Here is an 18,935-nt window from a genome sequence, read left to right on the forward strand (position 1 = left end):
AGCATCCCACATCTTGTTGTCTTTTCATCGCTCTGCATGATGTTCACTTCCTCCAAAGAAAACACTCTATATGCATGCAAAAAAAAAGAAAAAAAATCACAGCCATTTACTTGTAGGTACATGCAAACACACTAAAATACAGTTAAATATTGGGCCTTCCACATAACACTGTGATCAGGGATTACCTGTTTATCTGGAGATTAATCAGGTTGCTCCCCCCCTCCAGTGTTTACACAAAGCGCTGTGTTCTTATACATCAAACTCTCTCTCTCTCTCTCTCTCTCTCTCTCTCACACACACACACACACACACACACACACAAACATAGAAACAAGGATTGTGCAATATACTATATTATAGTCTTTTTTATGGTGCTTGCTGCACTGCAGTCGCACCATTGCCAAGAGGAATAGTTAGAAAAACCCTGCAGTCCGAACACATTATAGACACAAAACCTGGGGGGTTTCCAGCAGTTCCCACGGTGCGGCAGCATCAGTGTCTAAACATAAACCCTTTTTACTATATACTAAAGAACTGTCGATGTGCTGAACTCGTGGAGTTGATGGTCATCAGCTCTGCACACGCAACAAAGAGTACACATAAAACTGCTTGACAATCTGCCCGTTTCCCATTACCTGACACTCTAAAGTTTATTTTACACTCTCTTCTCTTAAGTATGTGTGTGTGTGACACAGAGAAAGTGAGTGAACGCACATGTGTCTGCTGCTCTATGTGTTATTACTCCATAGCAGCACCTGTAGCTGTTGACAGGAGGAGCATCTATAATGGATGAGAGCAGCTCCAACACTAACAACAATAACACCACTGGGGAGAGAAAAAGCCGAATGCCCCAAGAGCTCCTGTCGCCGTGGGCCTCGCCTCCAAACACAACCTCAGGAGGAGGAGGAGTGCTGAATTATGTATCTTGTGTCTGCGCAGGTGTGTTTGTTTGTGTGTGTGTATGAGTGTGTGTGCGTGTGTCTTGTATTTCACTCTCACGCCTGCTCTACCCATCCAAAACCAGCATGATTGACAAGTCTCATTAACAATTTTAAGTTAACCCTGCGAAATGCAGCTTTACAGGCAGGCCAATCAATACAGGGCAACACATTCATATTACACCATCGCTTCTCAGGCACACATTCAGAGAATTCCTCAGAGAAATCATTTAAGTATTTGGTTCATCACAGCCTTAAGGTTAGACTTAATGGTGTCCAGGATATTGACTCGGGTGATAATCCATTCCTTTAATGCTTTCTTTCATACACTGAGAATTAGATACTATGACACTATGTCGCACCAGGAATGTTTACATCAAAGTAAACCTCGGCCTCGCTGTCATTCACACCCCAATTGCAGCAGTATTTCAAACACCAGAGACAGATTCTGTAAACGCAGATGCCAACTTTAAATTCTTATCTGACAATAATGAGGGCCATAATGGCTCTAACACTTGGCAGACAACTAAAGGGAAAATGAAAAGCAGCCTAGGGAGGGAGCAGATCTGAGTCAGGGAATATGAGAGGAATTGTTTCCTTGATGCAGACGATTAGTGTGAGCAACAGCGAAAAGGCAATGTACTGAGAGGAGCGTTTAGAGCTACAGAAGCTTCCTAATGAGAACTAATTACACACACGCACACACACATGCACCAGGAAATAAATTTTGACACTCCAACTGTGAAGTGTCACCCCGCCTTTTCTTGAAGTGTCTCTGATGAAGACACTGTTACTAAGTTCCCCTTCGTGCCTACAGCTCAAAAAAACACACACTCACTTTATAAAAGCAGCAAAAAACAGACATGATTGAACTTAACAGCTGATACCTGCCCTGCTCTGAGTTTCTCATTTCACTGTAAAGCAGCCATAGGGACTGCATGTTTGATGTTCCTTTGTTGGTGGATGCAGACTGCCCCGTAACCCGAAGGTTACTGGTTCAATCCCTGTGACATCCAATTTGTCCATCCACGTTGAAGCATCCTTGACCAAGACACTGAACCGCCACATGCTGCAGTTCTGGGTGAAATGCGCAGCCACGTCTCAGAGGAATATCCGAAGCACTCCTTACTCCCTAATTCATGATTACAACTCACCAATTTATCGTGTTTATTTTAAAAATCATATAATGAGGATGTGCAATTGTATGAGCAGTACAACCTCTCTACGGTTCACGGCCCCTGAGGAATCGTGCTGTTCACTGCGATCAATAGCCCTGTTAGATGCTTGAAGAAAGGGAAGGGATACCACAGTTTGACAATCACGCACAGTTGAGTCTGCGGGCCTTTTAGCGCACATTTACACACCAGCACGGCCGCTGCACAGTCCACAGTCGCTGTGGAAACCATTCAGACCAGTGTGAATACTTTCCAAATGATTTGAAGGGTTTGTGTCTATCTATGAGTACAAGAGAGCAGAGACAGGAGAGTGAGAGAGAGAGAGAGAGAGAGAGAGAGAGAGAGAGAGAGAGAGAGAGAGAGAGAGGCAGTGGCGCTGTGTTATCTGTGTGGGTGCATTGTGGCTCACTGTGGGGGTGTGATACTGCAGGTTGCTGGCAGACGCACTCTACTGCACAGAGAAACAGTGTGGAGCAAGAGAGGCTGATGGAAAGTCAGCCTTCTGTCTCTCACTTCTTTCTCCTGCGCGCTCACTTCATCCCACCAAATCTGCTCACAGGGAGTCAGGCCCAGGAGCTGATCCGGAATTCTCCTTGACTGATGTGTGATCGTGACACACACACACACACACACACACACACACACACAGAGTTTACATGTAAGCCCAACTGCCATTTTTACATTGTGGTTTATTCCTTGTGTGCGCGCATGGCCATTAGTATTAAATGGTAAGACACAAGGTTGCAGCTAAGATTAAAAATAACCCTAATTAAACACCACAGCTGTAGTTCGAGAGCAAGAGCCACAGTGTGTGTGTGTGTGAGAGAGAGAGAGAGAGAGAGAGAGAGAGAGATAGTTTTATGCATGCATCAGAGCCAACATTAGTGGTTGGGTACATGTGTAAATGATAAACAAGAGAGATTCGTCTTTCATTCATCCGCCAATCATCATTAATGAGCAGTCCAGTATTGTAAGTCATAGCAATGTACAGCAGAAAATAACAAGTGTCAGTTAGAGCCATATTGTGGCAGGTGCGTCTCTCCTCTTTGTGGACTGCTGGTTGGAAACCACAAAATGGATCATTTCCATGGTTTCCTGAAGCCTTTTCTGCATTTGCATTAGTCTGGAGAGGACTCTTAAGACACACAAACACACTTCTGAAGGGATGGATAGCTAAGTAGGTTTGAATCTTTGGGAATTAATATTTTCTGAGTGATGTGGATTCCTGGATGATGGGTGACGGTGTTTGAGCTCCATCTCACCACTTTTTCCCTTCATCGAATCAACAGTGCATCCACTTCTAATTCCCTGCTCCATTTTTTTCCTATTACAGCATATATATATATAGATTTTATTCTGCCCAGGTGAAGAAAGCACACAGACACACACTCACACAGAGTTGTTTAGTGTGCCTTTTTTGTAGACAGCACAAACACATACAAACATTTCCACAATGCAGATCAGTCACACACACATAGTAGTTGCATTTTCCTATGTAGCAGTTTCTCCTGTGCAAGAGAGATGGATGGACTACTGACGCAAGATCCACTGGACAATTATTTAATTTGAATCATCATAACTAAACATAACAAAATAATGAGAATTACAGCTGTGTTTATTTCATATCGAGAGGACATTAGCTGTATGTATTAAGAACCTGTAGAGACACTCCATGAATCTGAATGGGAATGCATGCTCGCATGCACACACACACACACACACAGTCAGCAGCATACCCACATGATAAGGTCAGATGATTTGTTTTCTCTCACTTTTACGAAGTAAAGTAACAATGTAGAAAATCACCCTGAGGTTGATGACATACTAAGGTGTTTTTTTTTTTTTTTTTGATCAATGCAGATGTGCTACACACAAATGTTTCCTAGCAACAAGATCTACCTAAATAATTAAAGCAACAATGCTGAGGCAAGTTCCAAGGGAATGGTTGCCAAACTGAAAAAAAATGTCCACAATGCTGCCCTGTGCATGCTTTTAGATAAAAGTCCTTTAACACAACATCCTGTGTCTGCATTGCTGTGTATTTGCCTCCAATTCTCATCATCTGTGACTTAGATATGGAAAGGAACCTTGAAATGTTCATATTATATTCTTTATGAAAGTTCATATTTATTTTATTGCATTTGATGAAATGTGATCCTCTTGTGCTCATATTCAACAGGTTACTCGCACATGCATGCAAGTGCACACACACCCATCAGACACGTGCATCATCATCATCATCATCAGCTAAAATGTGACTGCACACAGCCTGCAAATTTGTGGACGTAAGAGAGGGGGGGAAATCCAAACTGCTGGGAGAGGAGGAAAGATGCAAGTGAGGAATAAACTAAAATGATCCATGTGGAAAGAGTGCTGCCTGCTTTGGGATGATGCACGCGGAGCCCTTGTCACATTGGCATGCGGGCACCAGGAAGCAGGTAGGCTTATGTTACATGTTCTTGCCTTTTTATTGAGGCCAAAGGGGTTTGTGAGGTATGTGAGTGCAGTTTAGTGGATGGAACCTTAAAAAATAATCATTAAAGATGGTTTGGTGACACAAATTAATCCTAACATTCCCCAAAGAACCATCATTGTTGTAATTTGGCCCGAGAAAATGAAGTCACTATAAGCAGGTGTTAGAAGTTATTGTGGCAAATGGCAGTAGCTGCGGGCGCTTGGTGATACCACAGGGTTTGGAGGGTTGGGGCTCCCTGTTCTCTTTTAATCCCTCACCTGTTTCTCCAGCGCCTCCTTCCCTGTGGTGGACATCTTGGGCGCCGGCGCGCGCTCGCAGGTGCATCCTTCCAACAGGTAAATCCCGGCAGGTCGCGCGCTCTGCTCGTTCTCGAAGTAGAACAGCACATTCTGGTACAGGGCGAAGAACTTCTCGTGCCATCGGCTGTTCTCCGCCGTTTTCTTGCTCAGGTAACCGCGCTTGGTGCCCTCCTTGCGCGCGACCACCGACAGAAACAGTGCGTGCCCTTCGTTGTAGCGGACACTCTTCTGCATGTTTGTTTAGCGGGTCAGAAAAGAGAACCTAAAACAACCGTGGCTGGGTTGTTTCACCGGGAGCCCATGTTGGCCGGGGGTTGCGCGTAAACTTTCCTCTCAGGAGATGCGCGGCTCAACGGCGCCGCGGCGCACGGAAAAGTTGCCCCGCTGGAAGCGCTTCTGCAGAGGAACTCATAGTAAAGATGTCTGAGTCCAAGCAGCACTAAAATACATCCATGTCACTCGCAAAAAAAAAAAAAAAAAAAAAAAAAAAAAAACGTTTCTTAAATGTATGCAACTAAGAAAAAAAGCGAGAAGAGTGCCGCTCACAGATGGGAGAACCCTCAAGTGGACAGACAGTGACCAAATCACAGACCAGATAAGCTGTAATCGGCTTTGACTCTGGTTAACTCTCTCACACTCTCACACACGCACACACACACACTCATACACCTTCTCTCTCACTATGTCTCTCTATCATACTCTCTCTCTCTCACTGGTGATGCTCGCTGATCTTGGCTGGGCAGGGCAGCGCTGGAGTTGGCGGAATTAAAGGCGGAGCGTGAGAGAGAGCGAGAGATAGAGCGAGAGAGGGAGACAGAGAGAGAGAGAGATTGCGTTTATATGACAGAGAAGTGGTTCCGTTTTTTTCCTGCGCAAATATGATTTATTGCTGCATTATTAACGACATGAGATCAAAGAGTGCACAGCTAATGAATAGCTGACACAAATGAACAACGAATAGCCAACAATATTCAGCCTAAAGTAAACAGAGGATAGGTTAATGCCCGCCAACGTTAAAATGTGGTTCCTTTTTACACACCCCTCTGAAAGGAAAAGGGAGAAGTACCAAGTTTGTCTTTTTTCTTTATTTTTCACCAAAAAGCACACACTGGCACATACAGTCCGGTAGGTTAAATCTGCATTAGGCTGTGCGAAATTATTGTCAGTCAATTAGGTATTAATACACAACACGACATGTGCAAATCCTGAGATGGTTAAAAAATCTCACTCTCAAACACGGACACACACACAATCATCAGTCAGTACTGACTCTTACATGCCACAAGTTTGCACTTCTATGAGCATGTTAATCCTGTACACTGAAGTGTGTATATGAATGTGCGCACGTGTGTGTTCAATTATGGATCTGCTAATTCATGTGTGTACGTTTGTGTTGTGTTGGTGATGGGTGGTGGTGCAGCGTTGTCAGGAGTTTGATTGCATCCAGTCCATCAGTGATGATTTGTCTGTGATTTTCCAAAGCTCAAAAAGAAGAGTCTTGTTCTTCCTAGTAAAAGACAAAGAGAAAGAAAGTGAGAGAGAGAGTGAGAGTGAGAGAGAGAGAGAGAGAGAGAGAGAGAGAGAGAGAGAGAGAGAGAGAGATTAAATAAGAGACAAATGGAGAGAGAACATAACTAGAAACTGGAGGCAGTAAAGTTCTATTTTGGTGGTTAAAGTGATAGTTTGGATTCTTACCCAGATATCGTGGTATTTGCTGCTGCATACAAGTGTAATACAGCCACAAAGTTTTTGTCCATTAAGTCATTCCCTTTCACACGAAGGAGAGCTTCACCAGGAGGGTACCGATTTATCCCACAAATGAAAATGAAGTAGATACAGACTGCAAAACAACATGATTTTGAGCATTTTGAAAGCCAGGAGGTTGAAAAGGCATTACAGGTGAGACCAAAACAAACATGTTGCATATCATTCAAAACAATTTTTCAGCTTTGAGTCGCTGCTCAGAATCAAGTCGTTTTCTGGTCTATATCCACTTCATTCATCTTGGAGCAGCACGCTCCCACAGAAGCTCTCATTCTTGCAACTGGGAAAGATTTAATGGATCAGACTTGGCGGATGTATTACACATGCATGGACCAGCAAATACCACCATTCTCTTGTAAAACTGTTATATTTCCGAGCCCAGCATGTATCTAGCCTAAATACAGACCATATCTGTGTGACAGCTGAGTGAGATCCCTGTTCTCCACACAGGACCAACAGCTCAGCTCCTCGAGAGCACCACTGTGCACACAGCACGGCTCCTCTCCAACAAAGGACAAACATTTCATATAGGGAGGATTACACTGACAGAGAGGTATGGCTTTGTGTGTGTGCATGTGTGTGTGTGTGTGTATGTGCATGCGAGTGCGAGTGCATGCTTGCTGACAGATATTTCATATGGTGAGGATTACTTAGGCAGAGGGTAAGCAGCACTCAGGTCCAGGCAGGCTGTCCGCTGTAGCGCAGGGAGACGCCGTGTACAAATTTACAGAGCGAGTGCCGTCTCTGAAGAGAACCTGCAGAGCTGCCCTGATGCTTTGACAGCAAAAGACTAAAAATTAGCTGAATTTCTACTTTCTAAGTCAGTCTCAAGCAAAACATCTTTGTCTATCTTTTTTTTTTTTTTTTTTTTTTTTTAAACATTCATGTGATTAAAATTTTGTCTGCAAAACAGTCTTTTCTGCAGGCACTACTTTGTGGCAGAGATGACATTATATTGGGAGGGTAAGGACTGGTGCATCTATGTGCTATTGGATAAAGTGGGAAATTGAAGTCCTACCTGTTAGTTAACCAAGCTACCTATCACAACTTTTGTAATGTATCACAAAGCTAAATCCAGATTTTTCACATCATTTGCTTGTTTGTTTGTCTTCTAGACTTCATTTTCCAATAAATTATGCATGAATTAAAGGCTTTTTGACAGCCAACTTTTAAGTTCCAGCTGTCAGAGTTTCCTATCAGCTGCAAATGCATCATAAGGAGTGTAGACCTTAGCGCTAAAAAACTTTGATAAAGATTAACTTGGGCAGGATATCGACTGTGATCGATTACCTATCTCAAGCAATTTTTAGGTCTCTGCAAGTTGATTTTTATGCTGTACTGAAAAAAAGATTAAATGAATGGCTGCCTGAAAGGTAGATGATTAGTTGGAATAAAACATGTAGAAACTCTGCTGCCGTCCTTTAATTTCCCTTAAAGTATGCACTTGGCAAGTGAACTTGAACGGTGCATTTCCTTATTAAAAAAGAAAGGGAAAAAAAACACTGATAAACTAAGATTTGAACCACAGGGAGAAAATATGATAAAGTTTGACAGAGGCTGTCAGAACATCTTATTTTGGTTTCTATTAACAATTCTGCAAGGAATATTTCTCATCAGAATCTTCTCATTAATAAGCAGCTCAGGCACATTATTTTCAGGCAGAACTTCAGAAATTTACAAAAACACTACAATCCTGTTTCTGTTAGGGGAAAAACAAATCGTGAAATACTAAACCACTGACAGAAAAGCAGATTGTGATGATGCACCATCCATTTCAGGGCACATATTCTTTTTTGGGGGTCATAACTGGCAAAACATCAGCAATAAGACACTGCATGAAGTTTCCAATACATATTTTTTCCACTATCTAAAATATCAACAGTAAACATCAAGTTTTGGTTTTAATAGCTCAGAATCAAAGAGAAGAAACACTTATTTGCTTTCCCCCACAGAGACTGTCCCGGTCTGGGGATTTGAGTCTGTGACTTTCTGCTTTCAAGCCCACTTCTCTAACCTCTGGGTTACTGCTTTCCTGTATAACTTGTTCTTGTCATGAAGTGAAAAAGCCCGAGCTGCTCCACTAACTTGTACCCATGGTGATTTTCCAGGAATATTGATACATTTTCTGGTTCAAAAGTGTGAGCACATCTATGAAATCAAGTTCATTTGAGTGTTAAAGCTTAAATAAACATTTTGCAATTTTCTGTCAGTGGAGCTGCTCCAAGCTTTTATTTCTTCAAGACACAGATTTGACTCTTACTTCACTTCAAGCTTTGTTTGCATTCATCGAAACTTACGGAGCTCTCCAGCGTCACAGGAACATTTTATGTGAGATTTATGTGACGCTGTCTTTTGACTTTAAAAGATGGCCAGCGAGAACATTCTCAGGATGGTGTGTTTGTCACTGTACCTCCTGGCATTGACCGTGCTCTCCAGCTCTCGGGCTTTGCGTGCAGCAGTGTGTAATATAGGATCTGGGATATCAGCCAATCGTGCAACATTCAGTCCATAGCTCCGCCCTGCAGCACCTTCAGTTAACTGGTAGAGGAAGGTGATGAACTCCGGTTGAACCTCGCCATCTATCAGTGAACACACAGACACACGTTAAAATCTTAAAAAAAAAAAAAAAAAAATCATGATCTACAAATGGCTGAAGTAAGATCATTCTAAATTTATTTGGACAACATGAAAACCAATATATTTACAACAAACATCCACCAATAAAGGCTGAAGGCACATTTACACGCACACACACAAATGCACACACGCATACCTTCAGTGTCAGTGGCGATGTCAGGTTCATTGAGTAGAAAAGCCATGTGGTAGTTGGCCACGTGTTGCGGATACACTCGCTCCAGCTCACACAAAGGAGGGTAATGGGTCACAAACAAGGTGAGGGCCTTGACCTAAGGAAAGAAACTGAAGCTTATTATCGCAGTACTGCACATATAATCGCAAGTTCTTCGTCCGTTTACATGGACCACATTTACAGCTGCAATTTAAAAGTATTTGTATCTCTGTAAGGAAAAATGCAGAACGCTGTGGTCAGATTGGTGCGGCTCACCTTATGATCAGACCTGTGTCAAACCAGCCACTTTTAAATGGAATCTGTAGGCTTGCATTAGTGAGAAAATACTGAGATTATGCTATGCCTGCGGGCAGAGATGTCATCACTGCAGCTGCTGCTCTCTACCAGCCAGGATAACTTGTCGTTTCTGTTGTGTCCTACTAGAAAGTCGGAGAAGACAACTCTCTAGTACGAAAAGTATTGTAAGAAAGAACAGACTGTATAGCAACATTACTTGTAGCAACTCTACATCTGCCATGTTTAGTTTTACTGACAATAGAGAGACTTGCTGCCTCCCCACCTACTCACCAGCTTTGCATAGTGCACACAAACAAGATCAAACCACAGTGTGGAAAAAAGTCCAGAATGTATATAAATACCAGTTGTAAAGGTACAGTTTTGATGCTGGATTGTTCATTATACAGATAACAGGTGATACTATGGAAATAAATGAGCCAAAGTCCAATGAAACATGACAGCAAAACAGATGCAATCAAATAAACTGAGAGACGCAGAAAGCAGACTTTCAAATTAAGCTAGAAAGCCGCCTCCTCTCTGGTGCATATTCAGCTTAATAGCCCCACTAATACTAAAACCATTCCTGACAGTATGAAAATGTTTTGCAAGTCTGTACTTTTTCTATGATGAGGTTCCTCTTCGTACTTTAGTAGGCCAAGTGTACCTCTTCCCTTGCTCTATAAATAAGTTTAAACCATCCACATACTGGCATTGATCTGACTGCACAAAATGTTTTCCATTCTGATACGGGGCCATTTGTTTTCCTTATTTCCTTCTTACACAAGAGAGAAGAGGAGAGGACAACTGTGAGAAAAAAGAGAGGAGGAGGGGGAGATGAGAGAACAAAAGTATAACAGGGAACATGGTGGGTAACATAAAAATGTTATGCAACACAGTCAATATTAACACAACGCCAGCCAAACCTGGAGAAGAGTGTAGCAGCTACTGTTCCTCGGCCTTGTTTTAGACAACTCAACTCAGGCTGCATACCCCGCAGTGGGATACTGTATGGCAATCCATGAAGTTTTGCATTGTGCACAACGCTACCAATGTAAACTCATAAACATCATATTATTTTCTCCTTAATACACCTTTTGGGATTTTCCTCTCTCAGTAAGGGAATTGCGCAGTCCCTCATTACATTTCTCTGTGTTTCATTTTAAAATGCCACACGTTACTTTTCAGGCTCTAGGGAGCGATACCATGAAGTGGATGTATTTCATTTCTACCCTCGATTATGTTATCTCCTCAAGGCCTGCGAGGCACCCAAAGGCTTCATGACTGAACCCCGGCGTTCAGGGTTGAGATGTGAAAATCACAAATCATGGATGCCGCGTGTGCTTGCTCACTCAGTTTCTCCAAAACATGTGCACAAACAGTTTTGCTTGCAGCGCTGTGCTCTCCGAACAGCTGCTACAAGCTTTTCTCTAAAACAAACACATTTCCTTTCCTGCTTACTTTAACAAACCGATCACATGAACATGTGGAGTGTGGAGCATACATTCACTATGACCACACTCGCACACGCTGTCATTTCCTGTACACTGTGACCATGACTACACAGTTCAGAGAAACCATGATTTTTTTCTTCCACACAAAATGCTATGAAAAGGTATTTTCTGACACAATAAATTATAATAAAGACATATAGCACCTTTCACAACAACAATTACACAATAATTAAAGGGGCAAAACACAACTGATCTTAAAATGAGGATAAACAAATTAAAGAATGATACATAAACAGATCAAAGAAAGATTATACACAGACAAAACACAAAGTAAAACGTGGCAAAGACAAACAAAAAGATTAAATACAATAAAAGGGGAAGGAGAAATAGTTAAAAGATAGCAAGTTTTTTTTCTGCTGACAATGAAAACCATAAAACAGAAGTAGATCTAAAAAAACATACTGTATGTAACAGCACAGCTGCTAATATATTAATAATCAATGAGGGTACTGATGACAGTAATCATTATAAATGGGGTGTGAGATCTCACGGTGGATCAAGCCTGTTGTCTTACATCATCACAGCAGACAGGCTGCAAGACGGGGCTGGCTTCAGGAACAGCCCACTAACCGCTCCGTCTAGGAAAGGTCACGTCACTAGGATTTTATTCCCTGTGAGAGAGAAGTGAGGGGCGACTCCCACATGCTCAGCAGACACAAAGACCTGCACCGCATACACACAAGCTAAGCTATTTCGATCAGAGATGACAGGTAAAAAACGAAGGCGGTGTGACAGAGGGCGTCCAACAGCCTGGCTAATAGTCTGATTGGGTGCTAATGGCTGCTTATAACCAGGCCCCCCGGGGTGCTCTGATAGCTCTGTTCTGCAGAGTGGACCACTCTGAATGAAATGTGTAAACGGATCGCATCAATACTGAGGCCACGGTGGGAAAGGTACATTTAAAAACACCTTTTTAGTGTTCCATTCACACTACACCACACAAGTGTTTTCACAAGCATTTTCAAACCTTCTTCCAAAAGCTTGCTGTCTACACTGAAGCACTCAGAAATGTATTTTATGTGCCCTATCAGGCGTGTGCAGGCGTACATGCATGACCTACCAGACTACTAGATCACATGACAATCCCGTGTCAGCATTTTCAAAAAGTTCAGCTTTCTCCTGTGTATACTCTGATAGATTCACATACCTTGGAAAGTGTTTTTGAAAAGCTACATTTTGGAGAAGAAAAACTGACAGTATGGATGGCAGGCCAAAACAGAGAAAAAAGATGGGTTTTCAAATTTACTTGGCTTAGTGTGGTCATGACCTAAGCTGGGTGAATTTGAAAATGCTGCTTTGGTGTTTTCCGATCATTTTTCAAAAGCCCACTGTCCGCACCAAAAGGCACAGAAATGCTTTGAGTCCCTTATCAAGCAAGTGCAGACCTATGCACATGACCTGTGCAAACTCAGTAATAAACTATAACCTAGATCACATGACAGCCCTACATCAGCGTTTCTCCCTTTTAAACTAAAAACACAAAATTAACATTAAATTTACATACTGTACTTCGAAGTGCATTTTTGAAAAGCCCAATTTTCATGGGTGAAAAATGCAGAGCAAAAAAAGTCTCATACTTACCTAAGCTTAATGTGGACACTACTCCTACCTTAAATATCAGCACAGGTTTAATTATATCTATTAAATTTGATTGGCCCTATCAGTACAGTGGGATGCAGTAGGAAGATGTAAAGAGGAGGAGGAGAACACCTCAGAGCATTCTCTGTCCATGTGATGTGGTAATCTGGGTGTTGGACATGAGGAAATCTGCCGTGTGTTTACAAACACACAAAGGAATGCTTGCAGAGGTTAGACACACTGAGCAGTCCAGTACCAGATGGGACAGGCTGTGTGTAGGGCTAACTGGACATGACGGTTAAAATAAAACAGCATCTTTGTCTGCCACTCTCTGAGCCACTTCACCTGATCCACCTGCTCGTCTCCCACAGTAACCCTCTGATGGGCCCTGAGCTTGAAGTTAGTGTCTGGGCTACACCTGCAAAGCCCAGGCACTCCTGTCAAGTCTTTTCTAATGATATGTTATCAAAGAGCCAATGGGATGTGAGTGGTGTGCATGTGCATGTGTGTGTGTGTGTGTGTGTGTGTGTGTGTGTGTGAACGGAGGTGTGCTTCTAGGCAGTAATCTAATCTTCAGAAAAGGCCAGAGGTGTCACAGTCATGTTGCTGTCTCTCTCTCATTACTCCTCTCTCTCCAATTAGACACACATCCAGTTCAAACTCAAGTCAACACCCTCCTGTCTTCCTTCATGTTCTCACCTCACAACTAACAAGGTTGACAGTGAGGTGCTGTGTGTGTGTGTGAGAGAGAGAGAGAGAGAGAGAGAGAGAGAGAGAGAGAGAGAATGAGAGAGAGGGAGAGTGAGAGAGAGAACAAGATTATGTGAATGAAGCATGTGTACGTCACAGTGTTCTGACACTGATGCTCCAATTGGTCCAGTGCCCATTTATCCCAGTGAGGGGTTGCCTAGGTGATGGCCTTTCTGTCAGGTCATGTTTTGTCTTTTGTTTAAACAGAGACACTTGTTCATTGTTCATTTTGGCTTTTTTTTTTTTGTAATACCCCCTCTTAGACAGCAGTGAGAATATTCCACACAAAATCTTACAGAGCATAAAAAAAATCCAATTTTCTGATGATGTAAGTGGGGTAGCCTCCTGTGTCAAGCTGAGATTACACTAGCAAGTGGTCACGGCAGGTAGTTGTTCACTTAAAACTGCACTGGCCAGCTCCGCATGTTCATGGCCCCAACTGGAAAAGACAAATGACAGTTTAAATTCATGAAATGCTGAAAGTCTTGTGTGCAGACTGAGATTTCCTCTTCTATGTGGCTAATATATATATGTTTCTTTGGTATTTTTGCTTTATTCGATATTGACAGTAGAAAGGAAAAGAAAGGCAGGGGACAAAGGGGGCATGACATGCAGTAAGGGTTTGATACAGGGTTCATGCTCTACCATGTGGCCACCGGGACGCCCCCTTTTTTAAAAATTTTTTCCATGTTTGGACAGCCTGTGTTGATCCAGCACCTTACTGCACTTTTTAAGGATGTGTGTCATAATTATTGTTGTTTCAGGGCTAGAGATGCCGAAAAAAAATTTTTTTTGAAGCACGTTCAGCTATTCCTGGAGAACCTTCACAGATCACTCACTCACTGCTTTATATTTATTTATTTGTATTTTGCTTTGAAGTTTTCTTCTCCTACTGTGCACCATGAACATTTCCTGCCAATGGCCATACCCAACACACATGAAATTAATTTCAGCAAATACGACAAATATATTGGATCTGTATTTGTAGGAATGGGAACTCTAGGTTGATGAAGCCTATTTTTATTTTTTTTTTAAGTTTTTTATTTTTAAACCTAAAGCCCAATGTGATGAATAAGGCAAACTGTGGCTTTTCTATTCAAATCTTTGTAAGACCTGTTTTTTCAAGAACAAGTCTAACCTGCTTGTATGTCCATGAACTGAAAAATGACACACTTCACACATAGCTGTGACAGGAAAATGTTATTGGATTTAACATCAGATTTTTTAACATCAGACATTTATTTTTTTTTACAGGTTTCTGGTCAATAGAAATAAAGCATATAACAACCATCTGTCATTTAAGCATGAAGCAGCTACATATTACACCAAACAATTTTTTGCATTGAAAAGCAGAAAAATCAAACTGAGTAGAGAGGAAATCAGGTTAGCATCCTAGACAGGAGTGTGGTGCAGGCAGGGAGCAGCGTAGTGCTCGTCGTAGGAGATTTGTGCATCAGAACGAGCACATCAGGCCATTTACACCCACATGCAGCCCTACGTTCTTCTGAAAATGTACCCATTAGTGAGAAACGAAAAGTGAGCTGCAGTGAGTTGTAGTTTTGTGCTGGACTCAAGTCCAAGCCTGGCTATATGAGTGTTACCGCAGTCTCATGCAAACCTGAGTCATGCTCGCAAGAGTGGAGAGTGATTTGTAGTGTGAGTTTAGTGAGAAGCCAATGGTAAAAACCTGCTGTTGGCATGAATAAAAGTGTGAGTCTAAATGAGCATGAGTAATAACTAAAGTAGAGGCTGATCTGAGGTACTTCACAGGTTCCAGTTACAGAGAGTTTAAATAAACATATGATCACACATGCTACCCTGCTATCAGCATGAAACTGTGAATGCTGGTGGGCTTGGCCACGGCAGTTTGATGTTTTAGTGATCCTCTCTCTTGCATTGCCTGATTCTTTCTTTTTTCTGCACCAAGGCTGTCTGTTCATTGAGTGGTGTTATGAAATCCATCTACATTCTTAACTACCTCCCAGGTGAGCGCCGGGGACAAGGAAAGGTGTGTTACTATAACAACCGAGTCAAAGGAGGAGTAATTTGACTTGTGCGTGTTGACATGAATCGTCATGTCTGGTGAGAAGGAGGAAGGGGCGGGGGAGGAGAAGGAGGAGAAGGAAGAGGAGGAGGATGCATGAAAGCCGTTGCAGGTCTGGCTATACAGAGGAGGCCCTCTGCTGTAAAGCATAACTTCTTTTGTGCTCTTTTGTTTCTCTTTCCTTTAATAGCAAGGCTTCTCTAACAAATCAATGCTGTTACACAACAGGTGGTTAGCCAGCTCTGTCCTCCTGCCAACAACAGCTCCCAGTTGCATTAGCTGCTACTTAAACATTTACATTTTCCAGCAATATTACATAACTCCAAGACTGTGTCCAAAGATTAATGTGGAACTGGCAAAACATGAAAACTGGAAGGATTTTTCAAAGATAAATGTTTATTCTTCTATATTTGGACAGGGGTAATTGAGGGCAATTTGGGCCTTTTGACTATAATAAAGTCTTGGAAAATATAAAATAAACAAATACCAAAACACAAGCTTTCATAGATTGGATACAGCTTGTCAGCTTTGATTACCCCGAGGACACTGCACTCCACAGAGCCTCAGTATGTGGCAGAGGTAAAAGTCCAGAAATCCACCAACAGTGTCTGTCACTGTGGACTCAGCAGTGAGCTGCACCCAAGGGCTCATCCTCCCACAACTACCAGGAGGCCCATGTGCAGGATCAATGGCTTGTGACGTCCCTATCTATCTAATAAACAACTGCGGGGGTGCCACTGCCTATCGAGCAAAACAGTGTTCCTATCAAAGAAAACACCAGATTTATTTGATGAGCACATGTTTAACCAGAGAGGAGGAACTAACTTGAGGAATCACCTGGTATCATCTTTAATAGAAACAAAAAACCTGCATACTTTCAGCCCTCCATGGCACATGCTTTGACTTTCACCCATCCTTGGCACATGATTTGGCCTGTCTTTGGGTCAACATGGACAGCCTGAGTTAAGAGCCTGGATGGAATGGATGCCCAGAACAACCAGCATGACTGTCATAAAATCTAAGATGTTTGTACTGCTCATGTTAAATAACATTATCTCCTATAGGTGGCATGCATACTAAACAACATGGGCACAAGCTGAGGTCAGACATTCAAGAACACTTCACTTGAATTTGCTCGTGACGGATCTCAATACTCCACTCTCGAGAGAACCTACGCGAAATATGGCACCTGACTGTGCTAGATGAGAGGGAAGAGCAGCAATGCAAACTTCTTGTTTGCACTCACATTTTTGCCAAAAAAAAGAAAAGATAAAAAGGAAGAGGGCCAGACGCCAGACGGAGAGAATAGTTGGGCAAATGTGGGCAGCATGTATTGTTGAGGTAAATTATAAAGCCATGAAGATCAAAAAACTCCTACACACTACTTGTGAAATTGCAGACCATTATTTATTGAAACGAATGTCTCAATCCAAACAGATTTTCATCACAGCGGCTTTTTGGAATTGATGTATGCGTGTATTGGGGTGTATTCAGAACAAGTATCCAGTCTGCAATTTAAAACATATTTACAAACCCATAGTCATTTTTAAGTTTTAAGACTTTGCTGCACGTCATCCTCTATCTCTCCACCTGCCCTCTGGGGTTTTTATTTCTTGGATTCCACAAAATCTGAGAGGAAAAAACATGTTTATGAACATTAAAGTGGATCAGCATCGGATTCTCTCTGTCATTCTTCTTAATGGAATGCTTATGTTCACATATTCATCGTTTCCAGGGACTTGATGTCTTTCTAATAAACACAAGGGCACTTGGGCATTTGATCATTCATTCATTAATTTATTCGTTCATTTTCCTAACCACTTATCCATAAGGGTCGCAGGGGGTGCTGGAGCCTATCCCAGCGCTCAATGGGCAGACAGGCAGGGGAAACACCCTAGACAGGTTGCCAGTTCTATCACAGGGCAGACAGACAAACAAGCACATTCACACACACATTTTTACCTAGAGGCAATTTAGTATCTCCAATTCACCTGCCTTGTATGTCTTTGGACTGTGGGAGGAAACTGGAGCTCCCAGCGGAAACCCACGCAGACACGGGGAGAACATGTAAACTCCACAAACTCCACTCTGTGTGGAGTTTGTATAGCAGCCACTGAGTCAAGGTTTTTTGAGGGCATCTGATCTGTTCTCCCTTTTGGCTTTGGACAGGCATGGGCTAATTGTCTTTTACATGAGGACCTTTTCTATAAACCACAAGAGGAGGGGCCATCATAGGGTCAGTGGCCAGTGTTTGCCAGTGTGTATATTTTTCTTTTCAAATTCCAATCTGAATTTTAAATTAATGTCATTTTCAAATGATAAAGCCCAAGAAATTAAGGACCGTCAAAATAGCGAGCTAGACTGTAGACTGTTTGACATTCATACTGCGCATGCAGTGTAATCTCAGGAACATCATTCCATAACCAATCATTTCTAAATTGTCATGTGCCAGAATCCATGGTTTGGCTTGTCATGTGAATTCTATGGAATAAAGGCATGGTTTGGTGGTGTTGTCATCACAAATTTAAAGTAAACATTCTTGTATGACCAGAAAACTGATTGGATGAGACAATGTGATTCTGATAGGATCATAGTTCTTAGTTGTAATACAGCTTGTTTCATAGTTTCCACTTGCTCTGCCCTAGTGTCTTAATAAGCTCTCACTGGCTATAGCTGATCACCATTCTCAAAACCTGAAACTCTCTGGATGTCTTCATCAGCTCAAGGACTTATTCAGAATGCCTCTCTGGCTTAGTCAAACTTTTCAAGCCTTTGTGACGTCTGTGTGCACAGAGTTGGCTGGGACATGCAGATTTTGTCTCAGATCTCTAAAAGTTGTCAGGGAGAGTTAAATTGGCTAAATTAAATGGAAGCAGAGATACACAAGGTTTTTCTGCAATATGCACTATTGTCCGTTCATTCTGATATGCTTGAAATAATATCGGCAACAAAACAATAAAACACAGAGGACAGAAGTCTCAGAAATTTACTTTCTGACCACAAACATGATGAATTAATTAATTAATAATGATGTTTCAGACGGTGACTTGCAAGTTTCAAGCTTCATTAGTCTCTAGGACAAAGTGGAACAATTCCCAGTAGGAACAGCTGGGAAAATGAACAGCTGTGTGTCTTGATGGTGCAACCTCAGGCATATCAAACTGGTAAGAAGTATTTTCCGTGCTCACACTTCTTGAGCACTTTGTTGTCCTCCAAGACAACTTCAAAAGAATTCAAAAGGACACAGGTATAAACCGGGAATTCTGACTATTTATACGCTCAAACACACACTCTTTTTTGGTAGCAGTCATCTGC

The 18,935-nt window shown here is 42.1% G+C and overlaps 2 protein-coding genes across 5 annotated transcripts in view; both read right to left on the minus strand.

Moving 5' to 3' along the window:
• Positions 1–5,408, minus strand: part of rasgrf2b (Ras protein-specific guanine nucleotide-releasing factor 2b) — a 46,499-nt gene extending 41,091 nt beyond the window's left edge. For 2 of the 3 annotated variants that reach the window (XM_030060035.1, XM_030060034.1), the window contains exon 1: positions 4,847–5,408. In XM_030060035.1, the coding sequence (XP_029915895.1) occupies positions 4,847–5,122 (276 nt within the window). In that variant the 5' untranslated portion in view covers positions 5,123–5,408. The remainder of the gene's footprint in view (positions 1–4,846) is intronic. The other variant, XM_030060036.1, reaches the window with a different exon arrangement.
• Positions 5,409–5,954: 546 nt separating this feature from the next.
• The window catches only part of msh3 (mutS homolog 3 (E. coli)), a 48,482-nt gene continuing 35,501 nt past the window's right edge, over positions 5,955–18,935 (minus strand). For both annotated transcript variants that reach the window (XM_030060719.1, XM_030060718.1), the window contains exons 22-24: positions 9,426–9,558; positions 9,063–9,231; positions 5,955–6,395 (exon numbers count right to left, since the gene is read on the minus strand). In XM_030060719.1, coding sequence (XP_029916579.1) covers positions 6,314–6,395; positions 9,063–9,231; positions 9,426–9,558 — 384 coding nt within the window. In that variant the 3' untranslated portion in view covers positions 5,955–6,313. The remainder of the gene's footprint in view (positions 6,396–9,062; positions 9,232–9,425; positions 9,559–18,935) is intronic.

Source organism: Myripristis murdjan, chromosome 9 (genome assembly GCF_902150065.1).
Source record: "Myripristis murdjan chromosome 9, fMyrMur1.1, whole genome shotgun sequence".
In the NCBI taxonomy this organism is placed as follows: Eukaryota; Metazoa; Chordata; class Actinopteri; order Holocentriformes; family Holocentridae; genus Myripristis; species Myripristis murdjan.